The 20,014-nt window shown below is 45.8% G+C and overlaps 1 protein-coding gene across 7 annotated transcripts in view; it reads right to left on the bottom strand.

Annotated features, from left to right (window-relative positions):
• Window positions 1-20,014, bottom strand: part of KCNIP1 (potassium voltage-gated channel interacting protein 1) — a 268,622-nt gene that overhangs the window by 8,395 nt on the left and 240,213 nt on the right. For 3 of the 7 annotated variants that reach the window (XM_019741075.3, XM_019741080.3, XM_074313885.2), the window contains exons 2-3: window positions 888-1,012; window positions 48-117 (exon numbers count right to left, since the gene is read on the bottom strand). In XM_019741075.3, coding sequence (XP_019596634.1) covers window positions 48-117; window positions 888-1,012 — 195 coding nt within the window. Of the gene's footprint in view, window positions 1-47; window positions 118-887; window positions 1,013-5,634; window positions 5,668-17,357; window positions 17,475-20,014 lie in introns of all 7 variants that reach the window. The other 4 variants (XM_019741060.3, XM_019741068.3, XM_088798771.1 and 1 more) reach the window with 2 other exon arrangements.

Here is a 20,014-nt window from a genome sequence, read left to right as displayed (position 1 = left end):
TCAACAGAGAGGGAGCTGCGCAGGACCTTTTTTGAGGTTGGACTCACCTCCGTGAGGGAAAAACTGAGCGTAGATCTGCTTGAATGTTTCTTCATTGACCACACCACTGGGGCACTCCTGTGTGAGAGGGAGACGGTCAGTGGGAGTATGTGGGGACCCGCCCCAGGAGTGGTAGGCTTGGGGCCTAGGGTTCCTCGTGATCTCCGGTGGGCAGGGACTTGTGTGTGTCCAAGGTGAGTGGCTGGGAGGCAGCCCCCCACTCCCCTTAGGACTGAAGCTGCTTTGCAAAATGCTAAGTCTATCAGAGAATGGGTCCTGGGAGGTGGAAAGAGTTTGGGCTTTGGAATGAGACCTGGATTTGGTTCCCAGCTCAGCCCCTTCTAAGTTTGGTGACTTTCAGCGAGTCAGTCTGCAGTCCTCTGTCCTTACCTGTAAAACGGGGCTAACAGGACCTTCCCAACAAGGCTATGATGAGGTGTAACATATGAAATAATGTAGTAAATTAATATATTGGCATTCAGCCTTACAATATGAGTCTCTGTGAGCTCGGTTAGCAAGAGACATAACTCCCATTGTTTCTGGGGCACCAAAAACTTTGACCTTGTGAATTGGTTATGCTAAGGTTAGAACCTGGGCGGAGTGAATTCTCCAAGGCTGTGCCATCCTGCGAAGTGTCTGGGCTGTTGGTCAGCTTCCCACCGACTGAGATTGCCTCAGCCCTGCCTTTCTAACCAGGTAATTTTGCCCTCATGTCCCTTTATAGAGTGGACCTTCCTTTCACAACTGCACATATGGAAAAGCTCCCTGATGGGTCCCGTTGGCATCTGGGAGAGCTTAGTCCCAAGTGGGAAGTCCCGCCAGGGCCATCAGAGGCCGGCGGGTCTTACGTTTTTGAAGCCTCGATACAGGACTTGCAGTTCCCTCTTGGTGAAGTTGGTCTGGGCCTCCAGCTGCTCCAGCCCCTCAGGCCGATGGCAAACCATGGTCATCTCCAGCTCATCTTCAATCTTATCTGGAACCAGAGGAGATGACATTGGAGTGGCTGGTCCCTTGTCAGATCACCGTCTGGGCTGTCAAAGGGTGATCTGGGACATAGGGTCGTGGGCTGGGGTCACACTGCAGATGACCTTCCTGCCTGAAACCCCTGCCCAATCACTTTCTGTCTCACACTCGGTCCAGCCATTACTCCAGGTGTGTCACACACCACGTAGGGAGGGAGGCTCAGCGCTGGAGAGAAACGAGTTCCTAGTGGAGGTGAGGGCCAAGGTGCTAAAAGTAAGTCCAGAGGAAAACATTTCCCTTTCGCTTGAAATAACTTCTTTCGTATTCAGTGTGTCTCTGAATATTCTAGAGACACACGTAAGTGAGCGGATTAACACTCTCCAACGGCAAAAGGAAACAATCTATTTTTAAACAATAGAGTAAATTCTCACCATTTGGGACAACTAGGGGGAGGCTAGTGTGATTTAGCAAAAAGTTCAAATTATAGCATGTTCAATATTAATTTAAAAATATGAATATATTGTACAGTATTGTTTTGTAATATTTACTAGATAGCCTTAAATAATAGGAAAATGACTTAAATGGGAGCGACTTTATAGAAACGAAAGCTTCCGAAGCATTTGAAGGGCTCTAAAAATAGTTGTCTTAAGTAGTAGTTTGCCTGGACTACAACGCAATATAATTTTTGCACTAGTTATTTAGAAAGTGTCAGTCGATTAGAGAGAGAACTCTTTAATCTGCCCATCTCCTATGGAAGGATCACAAAATCTAAATAAGTGGGATTTTCAACATTTTACCATCACAGAAGGATAAGGGAGTGTTTTCCTCTGGGCCTTGCCAGAATGCTTTCTATAAATTTACTCCAATCAAGAATCAATTGCCACCTAACCTTTTCTAGATGCCCACTGTTGTCATGCAGATGTTAGCTAATCAATATATCGAACAACAGTAAGTCTGGGCTGGCAAGAATAGTGAGAAATGGGCAGGCTGCTGGGAACGGACACATACTCCTCACACCCCATGACCACGGACAGTGAGGCGGGCTGAGCTTCTATGGAGAACAGGGTGAGTACGTGCATTGCATCATTTCCAGTCAGTATCAGTCTCTTTGCGACAGATTCTCTCTGTAGTTGCCACTTTTCCTTTTGATACTTTGATTTCAATAGGAAAGGAATCCGTCAGAGTGAGTTTGTATCTTGTACCTTGCCCTGAGGTGTTGGACAGTTGGGTAAGTTTTCAAGGGAGAGGCAGAAGAATTTGGTAACAATTCCTAATTGTCATCTTTCTTATGTACTGGGCAATGCATAGCACTTTATCTTTCTGGGAGTAAGGCAGATTATTCAACATAAATAAGATAATCTTTAGACAATGTAGCAAGTGGCCAATTTCCTTGTAATTCTTACAGAGCCTTTAATTGTTGTTATGTTTGTAGCTAACAAGTAGCAATTACTAAGTACAATGTTTCTATATAAATCAAAGGGCCAATTCTCAAACAACAAAAAAGCCCCAGATAAGTCTAATTCAGAATACTCATATACTGTTAACTCATTTTAAAAGAGAAATCAAATTGTTGGTTTAAATTTTCTAGCTTTAGACTTAATAGCAATTTTATTTTAAAAATGCAGATATTTAACACTGTAAAAAGAGGTAAAAGTTATATTAAAATGTAACTAAGGAAGACGTAAATGTATTTTTGTAAGAAATGATGTATTTTTGAAGGCATCTAGTATACCTTTCCAAGTTACCTTATCTAGAAGCTAAAATATATTATTTTTTTGCAATATTGTCTTATTTCTTTTAATCCGTGACTGAATTCCTCACAAGCTCAGGAAAATCTTTTTGCAGAAGTTTGAGAGAATCTGATTCAGAAACTGCGCTTGCTTACTTACCATCTCTTTTATTAAAAATGCACTAAGTAATTACTCAAATATCAAACATTAAACCCACCTCATGAAGGTAGAACTGGACTTTATTAATAAATGAGTTGTTTGCTGCATGAGTATCAGAATCAATTTCCCTATCAAAGTGATTCCGTAATATCTGAATATTTGAATGTTGACTGCCAAGCTTTTGTCTTGTTTTGCTTTTTCACCACCCTCTCATTTCGGCTGTGGTAACGTCACTTATGGAAGGAAATTCATGTCTTTGGGACGCAAGATGCTGGAAGTAGCCTGCTTGTGGGCATTAGGGGCTCAACCCAGTGTTTCTCGGCTTTTCTGTCGTATTGTGCTTTATAGTAAGACCTACATTTTGCGTCACAATCCACTGTACATCTACATATAAGCAAAAATGTTATGAACTAATACTTTCCTTCAGTTATGTGAGATGTACTCTGCTTTCAGTTTTAATCTATTCCTTTGTAAAAATGTGCTGATGGCGCCCCTCGTGTGTCATGACATGCGAATGGTAAACACTAATTTAAGTTGTCGGTACTTGTGACAACCTTCTCTGGGTGCCCATGTTTAAGCATCCCATGTTCTCATGCCAGCTCTGCCCCCCTTTCCTGGGATGCATTATAGCTCTGGCCACTGTAAAAATATTCTGAAGGAAGTTCGGAAGGGGCTGCAGAGGTTTTCCTGCCTCTCCTGTTATCCTTGGGGAGTCCCTGGGTGCTACCCAGGAGGTCCCAGGAGAAGGAGAGGGGTGGCCAAGCTCCCTGGGTGGAGGAAGAGGAAACAGAATTCACAGGTGGAGAGTCTGCTTGATAGTTTCTTTTAACGTTTGTTAAGAGTCCCTGAGGCCAAATGTTGCTTGTTGTTATTATTTTTGTTACTAAAAATAATGTTGAGCTAGTTACTAAGTCAGATTGAGTTTGGATGAGCGAGATAAAAATCAGCCTAGAGATTTCATACTATGGTGAGCACTACATACCAAGAATGAACAGAATACCTCCTGTTTGTAAAGTACTTTTAATCTGTAAAATGTTTTCCTGCAGTTATCTTAGTAAACCTTGTGTGTGGTGGGCAGTGGGTGACGACTGCCCTCTCCATTGGAATGTTAGGATGATGGGTGTCCTAACAGATATAGTTATCTAACTATGAGTACCTTAAAAAGTGACAAACTATCTGTCACAGTGGTTAAGGTGAGACAGAATAACCAACAGTGGAGGATGCTGTACAGGAAATTCCCAGGCTGACGGAGAGATTGGAGAACATGGTTCAGAATGAGTGGTCCTTCATGTTTTGGGTCACAGGCTCTTCTGAGTGTGGGATGAAAACTTTAGACCCTCACAAAAGAAAACACACTGAATCATGTCCTCTTGCTTGTACTGTCAGCGAGTTCCTGTATCTGTTAAGCACATGGAGCCCGTGTCATGGGCTTCCAGCACATGTGAGCTCTTCCAAACTCTGTCACTAAATGGCTTTGCCTGAGTCCTAGGGCACATAGCCAGTTGGTGACAGAACTGGCCCTAGAATCCAGCCAGTCCAGGGTCTCTTTTACAGATCTGGCCCCCAGTTACCCCTACAAATGGCTTCTGCTGACTTGAGCACAAACTGCAAATTGGTTTGTAGCCAGCCTTGCAGTAGTTCCCCTCCCTACAAGCTCTGGCCTCTGTACAAGTTGGATCCTCAGACGTGAGTGGTCAGAGGACGCAAGCCTTTGGCTTCCTCTCTAGGGAAGCGTCTCCTCTGTTAGGTCCCTGACCACGACCATGGCCATGAGCAGAGACCAAGGCCATGGTGTCTCCTCCTCCCTGGACTGGAAAACAGTTTCTCCACCATGGGGTCTCTGGGTTGGACTTTACTCCCACCCACCCCGTTGTGAGGTTACAAAATGCTGGACCTTAGCATGAACACAGCCCAAAGATAGGTCTGGTTTGGCCTATGAAATGTGGTTTAATTTTTTTTTTTTTTTAATGAGTTGCCAGTATTTAAAGATGAGGGATTCGAGTACAAATTTGGATTTCTGATTTTTCTTGGAAAATGGGATTCTCTGACAACTTTGCTCTCGAGTTCTCATAAGACAATAGTTGACTAGAGCCGAGCAAGGGCTGTTCCCTCTGAGCTGCCAAAGCCTCGCTCCCTTCATTTACGTCATTTATGCTACTTTCTTGGCCCCACAGACATTTCAGTTCGGAGCTCCTGATCTGCGCCTATTTACCCCCTCACCTGCCTACCTTTCTCCGACCTCGCACGGCTCAGGCTGCCCCCCTCTTCCTCTCTCATTATTTGTTTATTTAAACACATTCCACTTTGTTTCACAAAGGACTTGAAGCTGATTATATGAAATAAATATAATAAAATAATAAGAGATAAAGTAATAAGAAAAACTGCCTCAGAAAATGTGATTAGATTAAAAGGTCGGGACCACAGGGAAAAGAGAACATAGAAATTCAGGTCATTTGTTCTAAGCAGTTACTACACTTGAGCCACACATTGGCTCTGAGCTCTTACATATATTTTATTGCCCATGAGAGGAAAACGTACCAGTTTCTGAGGGGAGCAAAGCTTTCCCTATAACTTATCTCTACAGGAATGTTTCCCACTGTTTCTACATAGGAGGGGTTTGTTAACCAGGGGCATGGAAATCTGGTGAGAGAGAAGGCTAACCACAAAATATATACTTGATTAAAAAGCTCTTCCTATGAAAGTAAAGTGACCAAAGTAGTCAAGTTAGTTTAAACTTTTTTACCTCTCTGATACTGGTAATACCACCAGGCGATGTCTAGGAAAAAGTAAGAAAACATTTTACCAAATCCATTCATCAAAAAAGCAAAACACACTTTTATTCCCCATGGAGAGTCTGCTCCAAGGGTGTCCAGGTCACTGTCCAGCTCCACATACTGGAAGTGGTCTCATTGCAGAGCTGGGCTGACCTTCTTCTTGTCCTGTTCCCACCGTCAGAGCAGGTAAGAACAATGGGTCACCTTGCAGTGCCCACGACTCCCAGCAGGGGGCTCACTGAACATGCCCGCAGCCATGCAGCCATGCAGCCAGAAGAGAGATGGGATGGCATAGGGCAGAGGATGCACGGATATGAATGGGCCTTGGAAATACCCGCATGTTTGACTGGAGTGGCTTATAAGATACCCTCCGCAACAGAGGTCCCACTGCCTGCTCCTTGGTCATATGAAGCTGCTTATCTTGCAGGATTATTTGCTTACTCAACAGTTATCAATGAAGTATCTACTATGCATATATTGGTGAATGAAACTACTCTGTTCCCTGCTTTCACGGAGCTTACAATCTACAAGTCTGCTTCTCTCATCCCTTCTCAAGCTGATAACTAACAAAGATGCAGAAAAAGGAAAAGGGCTGTTGAAAAAAACTAATTAGCACATTAGGACATCTGAGCAGAGTGGATGCAGGTGAATGAAGTTCCCTGTTATTCTGAGTATCAAACATAAGACACAACATCAGACCTGGAAAATCCTCCATGGCATGGTGGATTTGGGGGAGCGGGGGATCCCAGAGAGTGAGAAACAGAGGCTCTATCTGCCGCTCTCCCTCTGGGAGTCTATTTGGGGATCAGCCTGTGTTGTGCGGGGCGTCCGGCAGGGTCTCTGCTCCCGCTCCCCACATAAGAACGCAGGACATGGTGAGGCCAAAAAGGAACACCCATGGAGCCATAGGTAGGGGAGTCATACCACTATAATCTCGCTGGCGGCTGGGTTGGAGACACAGGAAACAGGAGCCACACAATCTGCAACCTGCTGTCCGCTTTTCTGCCAACCAATCAAACCCATTTACTAGCTGCAATCTGCGCTTACTAGCTCAGCCACCATTTTCTTGCTGGCCCCCATTTTTCTGCTAGCGTAGCCACTGCACTTATATTAGTGGCCAATGGCTCACTGGTTACAGCTGAAGGCCAACTAGCCACAGCTGGTGGCCATCCAATCACAGTTGATGGCCATTTACTAGCTGAGCCAGCACCTTTCAGCGTGAGGCCGAGAGCCTGGAAACTGCACTTCTGGCTCTGTCCCCACAGCCTGGTTTTCTCCTTAGGCCAGTACTTGAACTTCCTCCTGCCCTCCAAGAACCCCTGACCAACAGCGTGTCAGGCAGCCCAGCCACCACCTTAAGTGTGTTTGACTCACTCCCCACCCACCGCCCCGATCTGTACCACCTAAAGTGGTGGTGCAGGTGGGTATCCATTGGTGTTTCTGCTCTTGTCTCCTGACATGAAGTTCATGGGAGAAAATTGTTTTGCTGGATTTAGTTGACCTCTTTGTATCACTCTGATTAAGTAGCACTTGTATTTATTTATTTTTTTCCAATAGGCTTAATTTTTAGAATAGTTTTAGATTTACAGAAAAATTGCACAGAAAATGCAGAATTCCCACACATCCCACCCTCGCAGTTTCCCGTGGTATATTTGTTGCAACTGATGAGCCAAGACCCATATATTATTTTTAATTAAAATCCGTAGTTCACATTAGAGTTCACTCTTTGGGTGGTATAGTTCTGTGCGTTTTGACAAATGTATAATGTTGTATCCATCATTACAGTATCCTACAGAATAGTTTCACTACACTAAAAATGCTTAGGTAGCATTTTTGTGGCGATATGTCTACAGATATGGATGGATCGTCTCTGGCATGCTAGAGATGGGATAGGTATCGGGAGAGAGAGGAAGACACCATGTCTGTTCATATGGAATTCTCAGACCAGTGGGGAGGCACACACACACCGAGGATTAGAAACTCAAATGCCAGTACTAGTCGATAGGTAAGTTAGATGAGTCAGGGGATGGGCATACAACCCTAGAGAGCTGTACGGGGGAGCCATTGCCCCATGAAACAGAAGCAGCTGTCATACAGTCAGTTATCATCATGTTGAATTTAGGCCCAGTGAGTCCAGATGTTTAGATTTTTCAAGAGATGCTACAATTCAAAGATGGTTTGTGTCCTGGTTCTTAGATGTTATCAGTGAGCCTAACACTTACAATACACAGCATGGGCCAAATATAATACTCCTGTTTGTGGATGTTGTGGATGCTGGTTGGGAACTCTTCATTGGCAAATCCGTCCGAGTAGCATGGCTATGGCTAAAACCCTAGGAGCTGAGAGGAGGCAGCTCTAATGCCACCTGGATGGCAGGGGAGAGGGGGGCCGAGAAGGCTTCAAGGGGAGGTCATCATTTATCTTGAAGGAAGAAGGGACAAGGCAACAGCTTATGCAAAGGCGCAGATGCCAGAAGACCTGGGAACGGGAAGCTCTCTTCCAGCACAGCTCCCTCTCACGGAGAACAACCAGGAAAAGGGAATTTAACAACCCACCTGTTTGGAGGTACTGGAGAACTACCAAGGTAGCCTGCACTATAAAAGCCAGGATTCTGGAGGGCAGGAAAACCCATTAATTACGGTGAGACAGTCAGTGCTGCTTTTCAGCACAAGGCGTACGCCGATTTCTAAGCGGCATGGGTAACGCGGTTGAGAAACTGAGCAAAAAGGGCAAAGCACGGGAGCAGGACGTCAGCAGTCTGGGAAGACAGAAACTGGATCAGGGCTGCGAAGACATTCAGGCCTTGAGGGGCCAAGCCTGGAGGGGTCACAGAGCGGTAAGCCTGACAGCCCGAGCTGCTTATTTTTCAAGGCATTTGCTAATGATTCCGAAGTGATAGAGGCCCAGAGAAACTCAGCCAAAGCCACAGTCAAAAAGTTGTAGAGCCAGACAGAGCTTTTGGCAGGCTCACGAAGACACATGGAAACTCTTCAGTACAAGACAGCCATCTTCGGATGAAAACCAAGCCCTAACTAAACCGCTGGCAAGCAGGAGGACACAGGAAAGCTCAAAGGAAAAGGATGCAAAAGATACAGGAGGCAAACACAGATCAAGAAAAGCCGGCATGGCTCTTTGAACATCAGATAAAGTACACTTTCAGGCAAGAAACTTTGCTGGAGAGAAAGAGGGCATTTTCATAAGGAAAGGGGCCCTCTGTTAGGGAGACACAACAATTCTAAATTAGTATGCACTAATAAGATAGTTTCAAAATACATATAAAGCAAAGGCTGACAAAACTACTTATAAAGACAAATCGCAAATTCACAATCACAATTGGAAATTTAAAAACATCTCTCTCAGTAACTGATAAAACTGGGAAAAATCAATAAAAGGAATAGAAGATACAGTAATGCCATTGACAAACTTGGCCTCGTTGACACATGCAGAGCTCTTCACCCAAAAAATCAGAATACCAGGCGTCCTTTTCAAGTGCACAGAGAACATTCACCAGGATTGACTATATCCTGGGTCATAAAGCCAATCTCAACAACCTTCCAAGAGTTGAAATTATTCAGAAAGTTTTATGTCCACAGTAGAATTAAGCAAGAAATCAAGAGCAAAAAGAAAATGAAAAATTCTCCAAATGTTTGGAAATCAAGCAATAGGGTTCTAATCCTAAGTCACTCATGTATCAAAGAAGAAACCTCATGGAAATTACAAAGTATTTTGAACTACATGGCATATCAAAACCTGTGGGATGCTGTTAAAACCATACCTAGAGGGAAATTTAAAAGATAAGCATGACATACTCGAGCTGCAAATTATTTAGGTGACAGTGTGCAGAAAATTGGATGCTGTGCTTACTCTTGAAATCATATTTCTAGTGTTTTCGGGGGTCCATTTTCAATGTTGCCTAAACTATGTTGATTATGTAGAGATTATATTAGTGATGGCATGCTGGCATCTGAAAATGTAATCTTTTCTCCTTCCCTTAATCATGGTTCATTGGTTTATTCTGGGTGAGGGTCATCTTTCTGATTGAGGACTTACCCCGATATAGTCGGGGTGAAGATTCGTGTTGGTGCAGAGAGAGAAACAAGTTCCGTTTGGTCCTGAAATGTAATCCTAGAGGCTGAGATTCCTACAGCCCAGGCTTGGAGGTGAGTCATAAACTCACTTCGACACACACACAGCACACACAACTCATCAGCTCTAAATGTTATAAACTTAACGATGAGTCCCGGGAGTGCTGAGCTGAGGCTTGATAAAGATTTTCTGAGTGTTCCAGACATTTTCTTTCAGTCTTCTTGGTTCAATAAAACTCAAATCATGTTTTGCTCCAAGCGTTTGTTCTCTTAATCTCTAAACCTTCCTGCCCCTTTTAAGCAAAATTGAATTGATACATTTCTCATTCATTTACACCTCAGTCCTGAAAATGTTCTGAAAGAGTCCTACCTACATATATATATATATATATATATATATATATATATATATATATATATATATACACATATATATATGTATGTATGTATGTATTTGAGCACTGCTACTGCCACTAGATGGGAGATTTTCCAGAGTTGAAAATTCTTCCATATACAGTGTATTTTAGTTCTCAAACCTGTTCTCCAAATGAGGGTGTGTTTGAGCGTGGCCTTCAGATCGGAGCAGTGGGTGGGGTGTGTGGGAAGGGCAGTGTCAGATGCACCTTGCAACTTCTTGCAAGAGTGGTAGGGGAGAAATTGTCAGAAATGTAATGCAATGATTTAAAGTCCACAACATCACTACACAGACTGTGACAAAAGTCACAGTTCTGTAAGTCACAGTTCTGTTGGTCGTGTGACAGTGTAACATTTACATATTTTCCACCAAGACTGCAAAAAACATACTCCTGGAAAAGAAGGGAGTCTTCTAGATCCCAGGGTTGGCAGAAAGAAGGAACCCTACTCAGTATTTCAGGACCAGCAGCAAAGGCACGTACATTAGGGATGCTTGTGTCACCTCAGCCCCAAAGCAGCATTACAGGGCAGGTAAGCCCCTGCCTGGCCGAGGCTGCAAACCAGAAACGTCAGGGTCACTGCAGCAGCTCCGCCACAGGAAGAAATCTCTAGGTGATGTTTTAAGTGGACCTCTTTGTCTGGAAAATGTGCCCTGGGACGACACTTTTGATGATTTACAGAGGTAGCTCCAGCAGTCTCCACAGCACCAGGGGGCAATTAGTGAAATGAGGCCCAAATCCTGCCACCAGCAGGCAGTCAGGTGGCCGTGGGGGGTGGGGGGAACGTCCCACTGTTTCTCCTTTGGTCTCAGCTGGACGCTCGCTGCCCTGAAGTGCCAGCACATGGAGAAAGCCAGTTAATGAACAGTGGCCACCCCATGCTGGAGACAGAGGGTCTAGAACATTCCTGCAGGAAATAAGAGGATTACATGGGTGGGATTGTGTGACTCCTCTTGACTGAGAAGCAAAAGTGACAGACAATTCATTGCAAATGAGGAGGAGAAGGGAAAGTCGTGTCCAGGGAGAAAGGATGCTTGTAGTTTTAAGCTGGGAAGATGAACTTGTAGAGAGAGACTGAGGAATCACTAAAAGGAAAAGGAAAACTGCCCCGGGAAGAGGACTTATCTCAGGTTGGCACAGAGTTTCTCATCCATGGAAACTCACTGGATCAAGGTCAGGCGAAGGTGTGAACACCTGTCTCCCAACCTGCTTTTAGAAGAGTAGCTCCCTGCTTTCGAGAAAACTCCACAAGTTGCTAGGTGATGGTTTCCACGCGGAGGGCTTGCTTTGGTGGGCTGGTAAAAGCTCAAACCCGGGCTCTTGGGAGGGAAGCAAAGCCTGACTGGTCCCATTTCCCAATTTCCCTGATGTAAATATTCCCACCGTGGCCTAGTTCTGCCTGTGAATATGAAATCCCTGAGCGTGGATTTGGGAAGGGAAGTGCATGATCCCCCAGCCTGACGGGCTCCATCCTTCCCATGACTTCTAGTTTAGAATCGCTGGCGTATGTTCAACTCGCACAAATCAGTGTGTGAAAGGCCTGAAAACCAATTTCATAATGTAGGTCCAGCCCCTATAATCCAAACAAACAAACCCTTTCTTTGTTGTGAGTGTGCAAATAGACTCTGCATCATCTAGAATAATCACAGGCAGGGAAATAATGGAGATTGGCCACATGGCTTTTGCTGGAATTCAGTGCCTGTCTTGGAGAAACGGTGGGAGGTTCCCCCCGCTGCCACCTGGAGAGCACGGGAATAGTTTTACAACTGATCTAATCATTGCATGGCCCCTGGTAGGTATAAGGTTATTAGACCAATCATACCCACCTTGGAGCTGTGAATCTAAATGACACATGTAAAGAGCTCTATGTACATAGTAGGTGCTCAAAAAATGTTATTCCCATCTGTTGGTGTGTAATGACTGTGATTGGAAGGGTCATTCTCAATGGCAGAAGCCAATAATCACATCTGTTCCATACTTTCCAGGTCACAATTCTGCCTTTCCTGATGGATCTAGTACGTTAAGTGTGCTTCTCTTCAATAGAGAAAGGCTTTTCTTGTTCTGTGATTTACTCTGTCAGAGGCACCCACTTTTCAGTTCAGGTTGGACATGAATGGACTTAAGTGAATATTGTCAGTCTGTGTTAACCGCCATGGACATAAGCAAACGCAAGACTGGATGACCAAGCACCGAGCACCTCGGTCCACAGAGCGCCACGGGACACAGCAGAGTACTGTGTGTGTGGACACCGGACACACGGGGCCTGGAGCCTGGGTGCACTGACGTAATAACCGACAGTCACTGAGAAAATGTCCTGCCTGTCCTCCCCTGGAGTTATCTCATGGCTCCACGTCCTCTGCCCTTAACAACCCGGACAGTCAGCATGTGTGTTGTTTTGGTCCATTTCTTACAGGAGAGGCAACTGGACATCACCCTCAGCTGGAACGTGAACTGCCAAATGCAAGGACCGCAGCCAGTCATCGGAGACCGGATGTCTGCCTGCCCAGCGGCAGGGACAAGACAGCCATGTGTCACCTCCAGGACTCAGCTCAGAAGCTTCTTAACTGTGCACTTAATAAATGAAGCCTCGGCAGACACACCTTGAATTATTAATGAAGTTATTCAGCCTTGATTGTTTCCTTCTTTCGGGGAAAGGTTATTCACTCAAATGCCTTTGGTTAGACTATACAATACATCACAATTGGGCCTATTTTATGGGCAACTTTATGGTGATAATAGTTCTGTCTCATTTAGAAGCAAATCAGACATTATGAACTTCGTGATTTATTAATGTATTGATTCCTATAAATGTCAACGCATCTCACATCAAGTCAGAGAGCCCGGGAGCAATCAGTGAAGGGCCAATAAAAATGGAAAATGAAACCATCATAAAAAAAGGAAATACTGCCTCTTTCAAAGCCTGCTGCCTCTCTGAATTGTTTCCGGATCTAGATAATTACCATGAAGGCACACCCGCCCCCCCATTCCCCGACCCCCAAGGAAACAGCCAGCACGAGGTTATCTGGGGAAGCTCTGGCTGCTTGTCTAACTCTGTTTGGCCTGAAATAAAGAAGAAGTGAAGAGTTGGACTTGGAGGAACCCCGAGAGCCCATGCCCAGACCCCTCATCCTGGAGAAAGCAGGAGGAAAGGGGGTGCCTCACCTCCATCAGATTCAACCCAGTGCAACCCACCACCTCCCTGCTGAGGAATCTTCAGGGGAAAGCCCCGATTCCCCAGCTGTCATTGAGGGCTCTACACTTGGGCCCCAGTTTACTTTCCAGCATGATTCCCCACAATTCCTCGGCATGGGTCTTCTGCAGCAGACATAGTCTACTGGTGTATGGACCCCTGTCTCTGCCTGAGCACATCCCAGCCACTATCTATACCTGGATTAAGAGCCATCTCCTCTGGGAAGCTCTCACAGACCATCACATGGAAAACTCGCTTTCTGTCCAGTTTCCTGAAGCACGTCTTGTCACTAACAATCAGCAGGCAGATATTAAAATCTACCTGTGGGTGTTGGCAGTTTCATTTACCAGCGTGGGGGAGGTGGGGGTGGGGAGACTGTGCCTTGTCTTTGTGTGGTTTTTATTATTGGTATCCCGCTCTCTCCGTGATGTCCAGTGTCCGCTTTGCACATCACACAGTAGGTACTTAGTAAGTGCTCGTTATTTGCTGAGTGTGTAGAACTACAAGGAGCTAAACAGGAAATACATGAAGGGTCCCGAGACAGCAGCCAAGAGGATGTATGGAAAGTATTTGGCTCATTTAGTGGCTAATTCTGTCGTTTAGTTCAGAAATCACAACCTGGCAGCCCACAGGGTACACTTGTCTCACTGCTTTTAACTGTGAATCTTGCCAACATTTGTTTCCCGTGGAAGATGGATTTTTGGCTTCTCTTTAGAAGCTGAAGTGATGGCTATGTGGGCCTGCATTATCACATGGCAGTGACTGGCGGCAGCTGAAGCAGTTGCTGGCTTTGGACAGGGTGTGTGCTCGCTAGTAAACCGCAGTCTCCACTGCTCCCTATTACCCTCCACACTAAGACCAAGTGACATTGTTCACCATCCCTCATCTTCATTACCTGCGGAGTCTGTGATCTCTATTCCATATTGTGTTTTTCCCAAGTGACTTTTGTGTGTTTTGTGATAATCTAGAAATACGACAGAGTTTCATTTTTGGGGTCTGAAGCGACATGGAGAAAAAAGGATGCCCTGTGATTAGAGAGGACCTCTGTACAGATTCAGGCTGTGTCCTCAGATGTAGGCTTCTGTGCTGCTAACCTCACATGTACCAAGAATGGGGTAGACTTACAGGTTCTTGTTCAGTACCCTTTCACCTTATATTTCACAGAGCACTATTCACAGGGCTTAGTTCCTCTGAGACATGCGTTATATGATTCCCATTTTGCAGAGGAGAAAGCTGAGGTTCACAGAGGAAAGAGAAACTATTATTATTCCCATTGTATTAGGAAAAATGGAGTCAGAGAGCTCATGAGAAATCCCTAAGGTCACAACGATGGTGAATAGAAGAGCGAAACCTAATCTCATCATCTGATTGACAGTCAGGTACTTTCTGGCATTAGGAACATCCACTCGGTCTCTCATGGGCCCACTATGTCTTTGTGGCTGTTTCTCTCTCAGCAAGTCAGGGACCAAATGCCACCCCCCAAGCTCTTCACACTTTCTGCACTTGAGAATTTACAGAGCCCAGTCTGAGGTGGCAGGAGGGGAGTCACCAAATCGTTTCAGGGGTCCTCCCCCCTCACCCTTCCCTACCTCACGCTCTCTGCCATCCATTTAGCATTTCCAAGTTGTTTCCCTTTTCTGAGCATGAAAGCAGCCTTCACTCTGGGTAACAAGTTGTATAAATCACAGAGCATCTGATTCCAGAGAGATGCTTTTATCCTGCCCTCTAATATCACACACGTGGCTCCTGGGGCCCAGACAAGGAACTGGACTTATCCAAAGTCACACACTGGATTCCTGGCACAGCAGAATTAAACGCAGGTTTGTCCTTCTGGAGACCCGGTGTTCTTTTCACAGCACCATTCACTCGTTCAGCACATAATTACTGAATGCTTCCTAGGTGCCAGTCACTCTTCTAGGCACTGGGGATAAAGCGGTGAACAAAAGGTGGTGTGAACAGAGCAGTGAACAGAGGTGGTGATGTGTGCTGTGAATGAAAATAAAGCAAGGTTATAGGACTAGAGAGAAACGGGTCATGGGAGGCAGTATTTTATATAAGGTGGTCATGGAACGTGGCAGCCCACCTGAGCATCAGCAAGAGGGGAAGATGATGAGCTGTGCTATCAAAATAGTCAGGTTTGAAGCCCAGCTCTGAAGCTTAAGAGCTGGTGAGCCTGAGCAAGTCACTTCCATCCTCCAAGACTCTGTTCTCAGTAGTAGAACGGGGACAGCAGCACCCATTTCCCAGTCTGCTAGGATCAAAGGAACCACTGCATAAAAAGTGCCTCCTATGTAGGAGTCATTCAATAATGTCCCCGTCTCACTTCGTGGGGGGAGCTGGGGCTCAGCTTCCTAACTGATCTCTTTGCTTGTCTGTGAGTGGGGTGCAACCTACAGAGAACCCACATACCCCTCTATTAGCCAGGATAGTCAGCTGGAAGACTTCTGTAGTTTAAAAGAATGAATGAGGGGCCGGCCCGGTGGCTCAGGTGGTTACAGCTCCATGCTCCTAACTCCGAAGGCTGCCGGTTCAATTCCCGCATGGGCCAGTGGGCGCTCAATCACAAGGTTGCCGGCTCAACTCCTTGAGTCCCGCAAGGGATGGTGGGCTCCGCCCCCTGCAACTAAGATTGAACATGGCACCTTGAGCTGACCTGCCTCCCGGATGGCTCAGTTGGTTGGAGCACGGGCTCTCAACCACAAGGTTGCTGGTTCAACTCCTCGAGTCCCGCAAGGGATGGTGGGCAGTGCCCCTTGCAACTAAGATTGAACATGGCACCTTGAGCTGACCTGCCTCCCGGATGGCTCAGCTGGTTGGAGCGCATCCTCTCAACCACAAGGTTGCCGGTTCAATTCCTCGAGTCCCGCAAGGGATGGTGGGCTGTGCCTCCTGCAACTAGCAACGGCAACTGGACCTGGAGCTGAGCTGCGCCCTCCACAACTAAGATTGAAAGGACAACAACTTGACTTGGAAAAACAGGCCTGGAAGTAAACACTGTTTCTCAATAAAGTCCTGTTCCCCTTCCCCAATTAAAAAAAAACAAACAAAAAAACACTACAATGATTCTTCAAAAAAAAAAAGAATGAATGAGCCAGGATTAATTAGCTGAGTTAGACTTAGTCTGTGAATACATTAGTGGGTCACAAGGCTCTGAAGTGGTTTAATCTGAGGAGTGGTGGGTGGGTGGCTACCACCGAGACAGGAGTGATGCTATGATAGAACTTTCCAGACTGGAGCTCTGGCTTGGAATACCTAGTCCTTTTGAATTCCTTGCTGTGAGATTAGCAGTATTTCTCATTCTTTAAGTCTCAAAGTGGCTTACCATAAAGCTTACGATGGATCATAGGAGTCCTTGAAAATGAAATCTCACATACAAGAAACCCAAACAGCCCCAGTCATGCCCTCTGTGTGAAGCCTTCCCGGCCCTCCCAGCCTGCGTGTCAAGTCCTGAAACACGACTGTCTATACCGATGACTTCTGTGGCACGCGGGGTGGGGAGACCAGGCCAGGAGGCACACTTCCCTCTTCACCTTAGAGCCTTCATTACTGTTTAAAATATATTTGAAGCTCTGTGTAGGATGGCTTCTATAATTTTAATGTTTTGGTTAAATACATTACTTTTCCAGTGGAATAATAGTAAGTATATGCCATTTATTTCATTGTGAAGATGGTCCTGGTAAGTCTGGCCTAGTGCAATTGGTGTTGAGTTTTGTTCACTGTGACATTGTTTTTCTGGGGGAAAAAGCTCGTTTTCAAACAAAACAATATTGTGGTGCTCATTAGTGTTCCTCACCAACTCTTTCCTTGTCTGCTCCCTCCCAGGAGCGTGGGTGCCCTTCTGGCCCCTTTGATGTTAGGTGTGATCATGTGACCAGTGCTGGCCAATCAGATGAGAACAGGAGTGCCTGTGTCCTGTGGTGGAGGCAGATGTTAAGCGAATAATTTTTGAATGACCGTGGAGCCGAGTGCTATGAGGAAAGGGATGGGTTGCCGTGGGAACTTACACAGGAAGACGGCCATAACTGCCAGACTTCTCTGTAGCGTAGCGGTCTGGGTGCAGAGCCAGAAGGATGAGACAGAATGGCCAGGTGGAGAACGAGGGAACAGCCTCTCCGAGGACCCTGAGGCAGGGAGAAGAGAGGCCTGTTCTAGGAGATGAGAGAAGGCCGGTGTGTCTGGGGGAGGGACGTGGTGAACGAGGCACCGAGGACTGCGAGGCGGGCATGGTCTTACTGTGTTGGGCCTTGGGGTCCAGGTTAACAGTTTTGGGGACGACAAATGGCAAAGTACAAGACAGGGGGGTTTCTTTTTTTTTAGAAGCCAGTATAAGTTATACTATGAATCACTCAATGAGTGCTGAGGTTAATCATAAGAGAACTGAGACCTCCTCAGCCCTTCCCCATGTGCGGGGACTTCATGGAGAATAATTTCGCAGGGCCAGTTCTCTGCCTGATGGCTTTGTGACTTTCTCTCCTTCCTAGCTCATTGCAACAGAGATCCTCCGTCAATCACATAGGCCTGAGACCTTAGACTCAGTCCCAGCTCTCTGCAAGTGAGGGAAAGGGAAGACAGTCTCTTTTTCTCTATCCGTTAATAAAACCTGCAGTTTGAGATATTTGGAGTCTCAGTTGGAATGCCAGGGGGTCTGGTAATGCCTGTTTATGAGTCACGCTTGGCCGGGGACCTGACTCCCTGGCATCAAAAATACGCTAAGGCTGGAGAAAACTTCCCACGACTGTAAGACTTTTTCTAGTGAGTCAATAACTTCCTTTTTCATTCATATTTTAGTTAGCCCAGGACCCTGCAAGGGGAAACAGGTTCTGGTAGTTGTAAGTAAAGGAGAGAGATTAATTGTGCAAAAGAGATGTGATAATTATTGAAGCAAAATCTAGGAAGGTAGGAAGCAAAGGGACCAGGGTTATGGATGTGGGTACCCTGGACATATTTCAGGTTAATTCTCAGAAATATTCCAGAAGTGGGAAAACGCAGGTTTCATAAAATAGGAGATCTATTATCTATCATATATCTATATCTATATCTATATCTATATCTATATCTATATCTATATCTATATCTATCTATCTATCTATTGATCTATCTCTAGGATATCATACAAAAAAATTTAGCAGTGGTTATCTCTGAGGGTTGGGATTATGGATGTCTGTTATATGCTTTTTGCTTGTATGTATTCTCTAAACCTTCTGTAATGAGTCAGCATGAATTTCTAATAAGAAGACATCTGTAAAGGTTATTTTACTGTTGATTAAACAACAAACGTGGAGCCCCTCAGAAGCCCTGGGGTTGGGGGTGGGGTGGGCGCCCTCTCTCTGTGGAAGACGCCAAGTGGGTGAGGGTGGAACGCCTCTGCTTGGAGGTCTTTGTGTATCCTTGGTAGCATGCTGTGTTTATTGATCTGTTTCCACACTGGGAAATGGTGGGAATAGTTCCGACTTTGCATGATTCTTGTGAGATTTAAATGAAATTATGAATGGAGGTGCAACCGGCATGCAGTATTTGCTCAGTCAAATTCCTAATAACTGTTCCCTACTTGGTGCAGAAGAAAAGACACAGCCTGGTGAGAGGCCGTGGGTGGGACAGGATGCCCTCCATTCTGGAGAAGGCATTTCTGAGACACAGTGGGGGGGGGTGTCTTCCATTGATCAGACTAGTAAGTGACATTTCAGAGGCATTTCCTTAGGTACTAGGCCTACATCTATGGCTTCATGTGCACTGTCTCCTGTAACCCTCCCCAAACCCTGGGAGCTGTGCACTGCTACCCTTGCAAAGACAAAGGACCTGAGACGTAGAGATACAAGGTAACCTGTCCAAGGCCGCAGTTAGTGCGTGGCAGACCTGGGGCTCAAATCCACGTCTGCTCGATGCCAAAACCCTGTTCTTAACTGCTGCATCTTCGTGCGTGAGCTTTAGAACCACACCGAACCGGGTGAAACTGCCAGCTCTGCCACTTGATGTGATCTTACCCATAAAGACCAAAGGTGACAAGGCATGTGAAAGACCAGTTGCCTGGCACCCAGCACCCTGGAACCACATGGTGGTTCCCTTGCTGGGTCCCCAAGAGGACATTCCCACAGCACCTGGCTCTTCTGAGGAGGTGTCTCAGAGCTACACTGCTGAAAAAGCAATTTTTTTTTTTCTGTAGCTGTCTGGATAGATTTTTAATATTTAATTAGGGAGACCTTCTGCTTGGAGAGAGGGCAGGACTTGTTATTAAATCCTCGCTGCTTGGTCTCTCTCACTTGCCCGTGGGATTATTCATTCATTTCCAGTCACACAATTTAATATCGCAACAGCTAATGGGGAGATGTTGATAATTTGTAAAACTGGTTGGTCCCGAGGCCACTGGAGAAGCTCCGTGCCTGGGCCTGATGTGAGGCTCAGGCAGATTCCCCGGAGGTGAGGGCTCCCCAGAGCCGCCTGTTCATTATCTGCAGACGCTGCCGAGTACCTTCTGAGATGCCACGTTGGGAGCCCCGAGGGTTACAAAGGCATTCACCATACCGTTGCATCCTCCAGGAGCTAGGACCCTGGGACACCTGAATGCTTTAAAGGGGTGTTCTGGTGAAATTTGTACAGGGGAAGACATGCAGACATGGAAATGACTGTCTGGAAGAAAGAAGTTTATACTCCCAGATCCCTAGAA

Source organism: Rhinolophus sinicus, chromosome 5 (genome assembly GCF_057876585.1).
Source record: "Rhinolophus sinicus isolate RSI-liver-muscle chromosome 5, RSI-T2T, whole genome shotgun sequence".
Classification (NCBI taxonomy): Eukaryota; Metazoa; Chordata; class Mammalia; order Chiroptera; family Rhinolophidae; genus Rhinolophus; species Rhinolophus sinicus.
The sequence above is the reverse complement of the archived record's forward strand: the minus strand, read 5'-3'. Positions and strand labels throughout refer to the sequence as shown.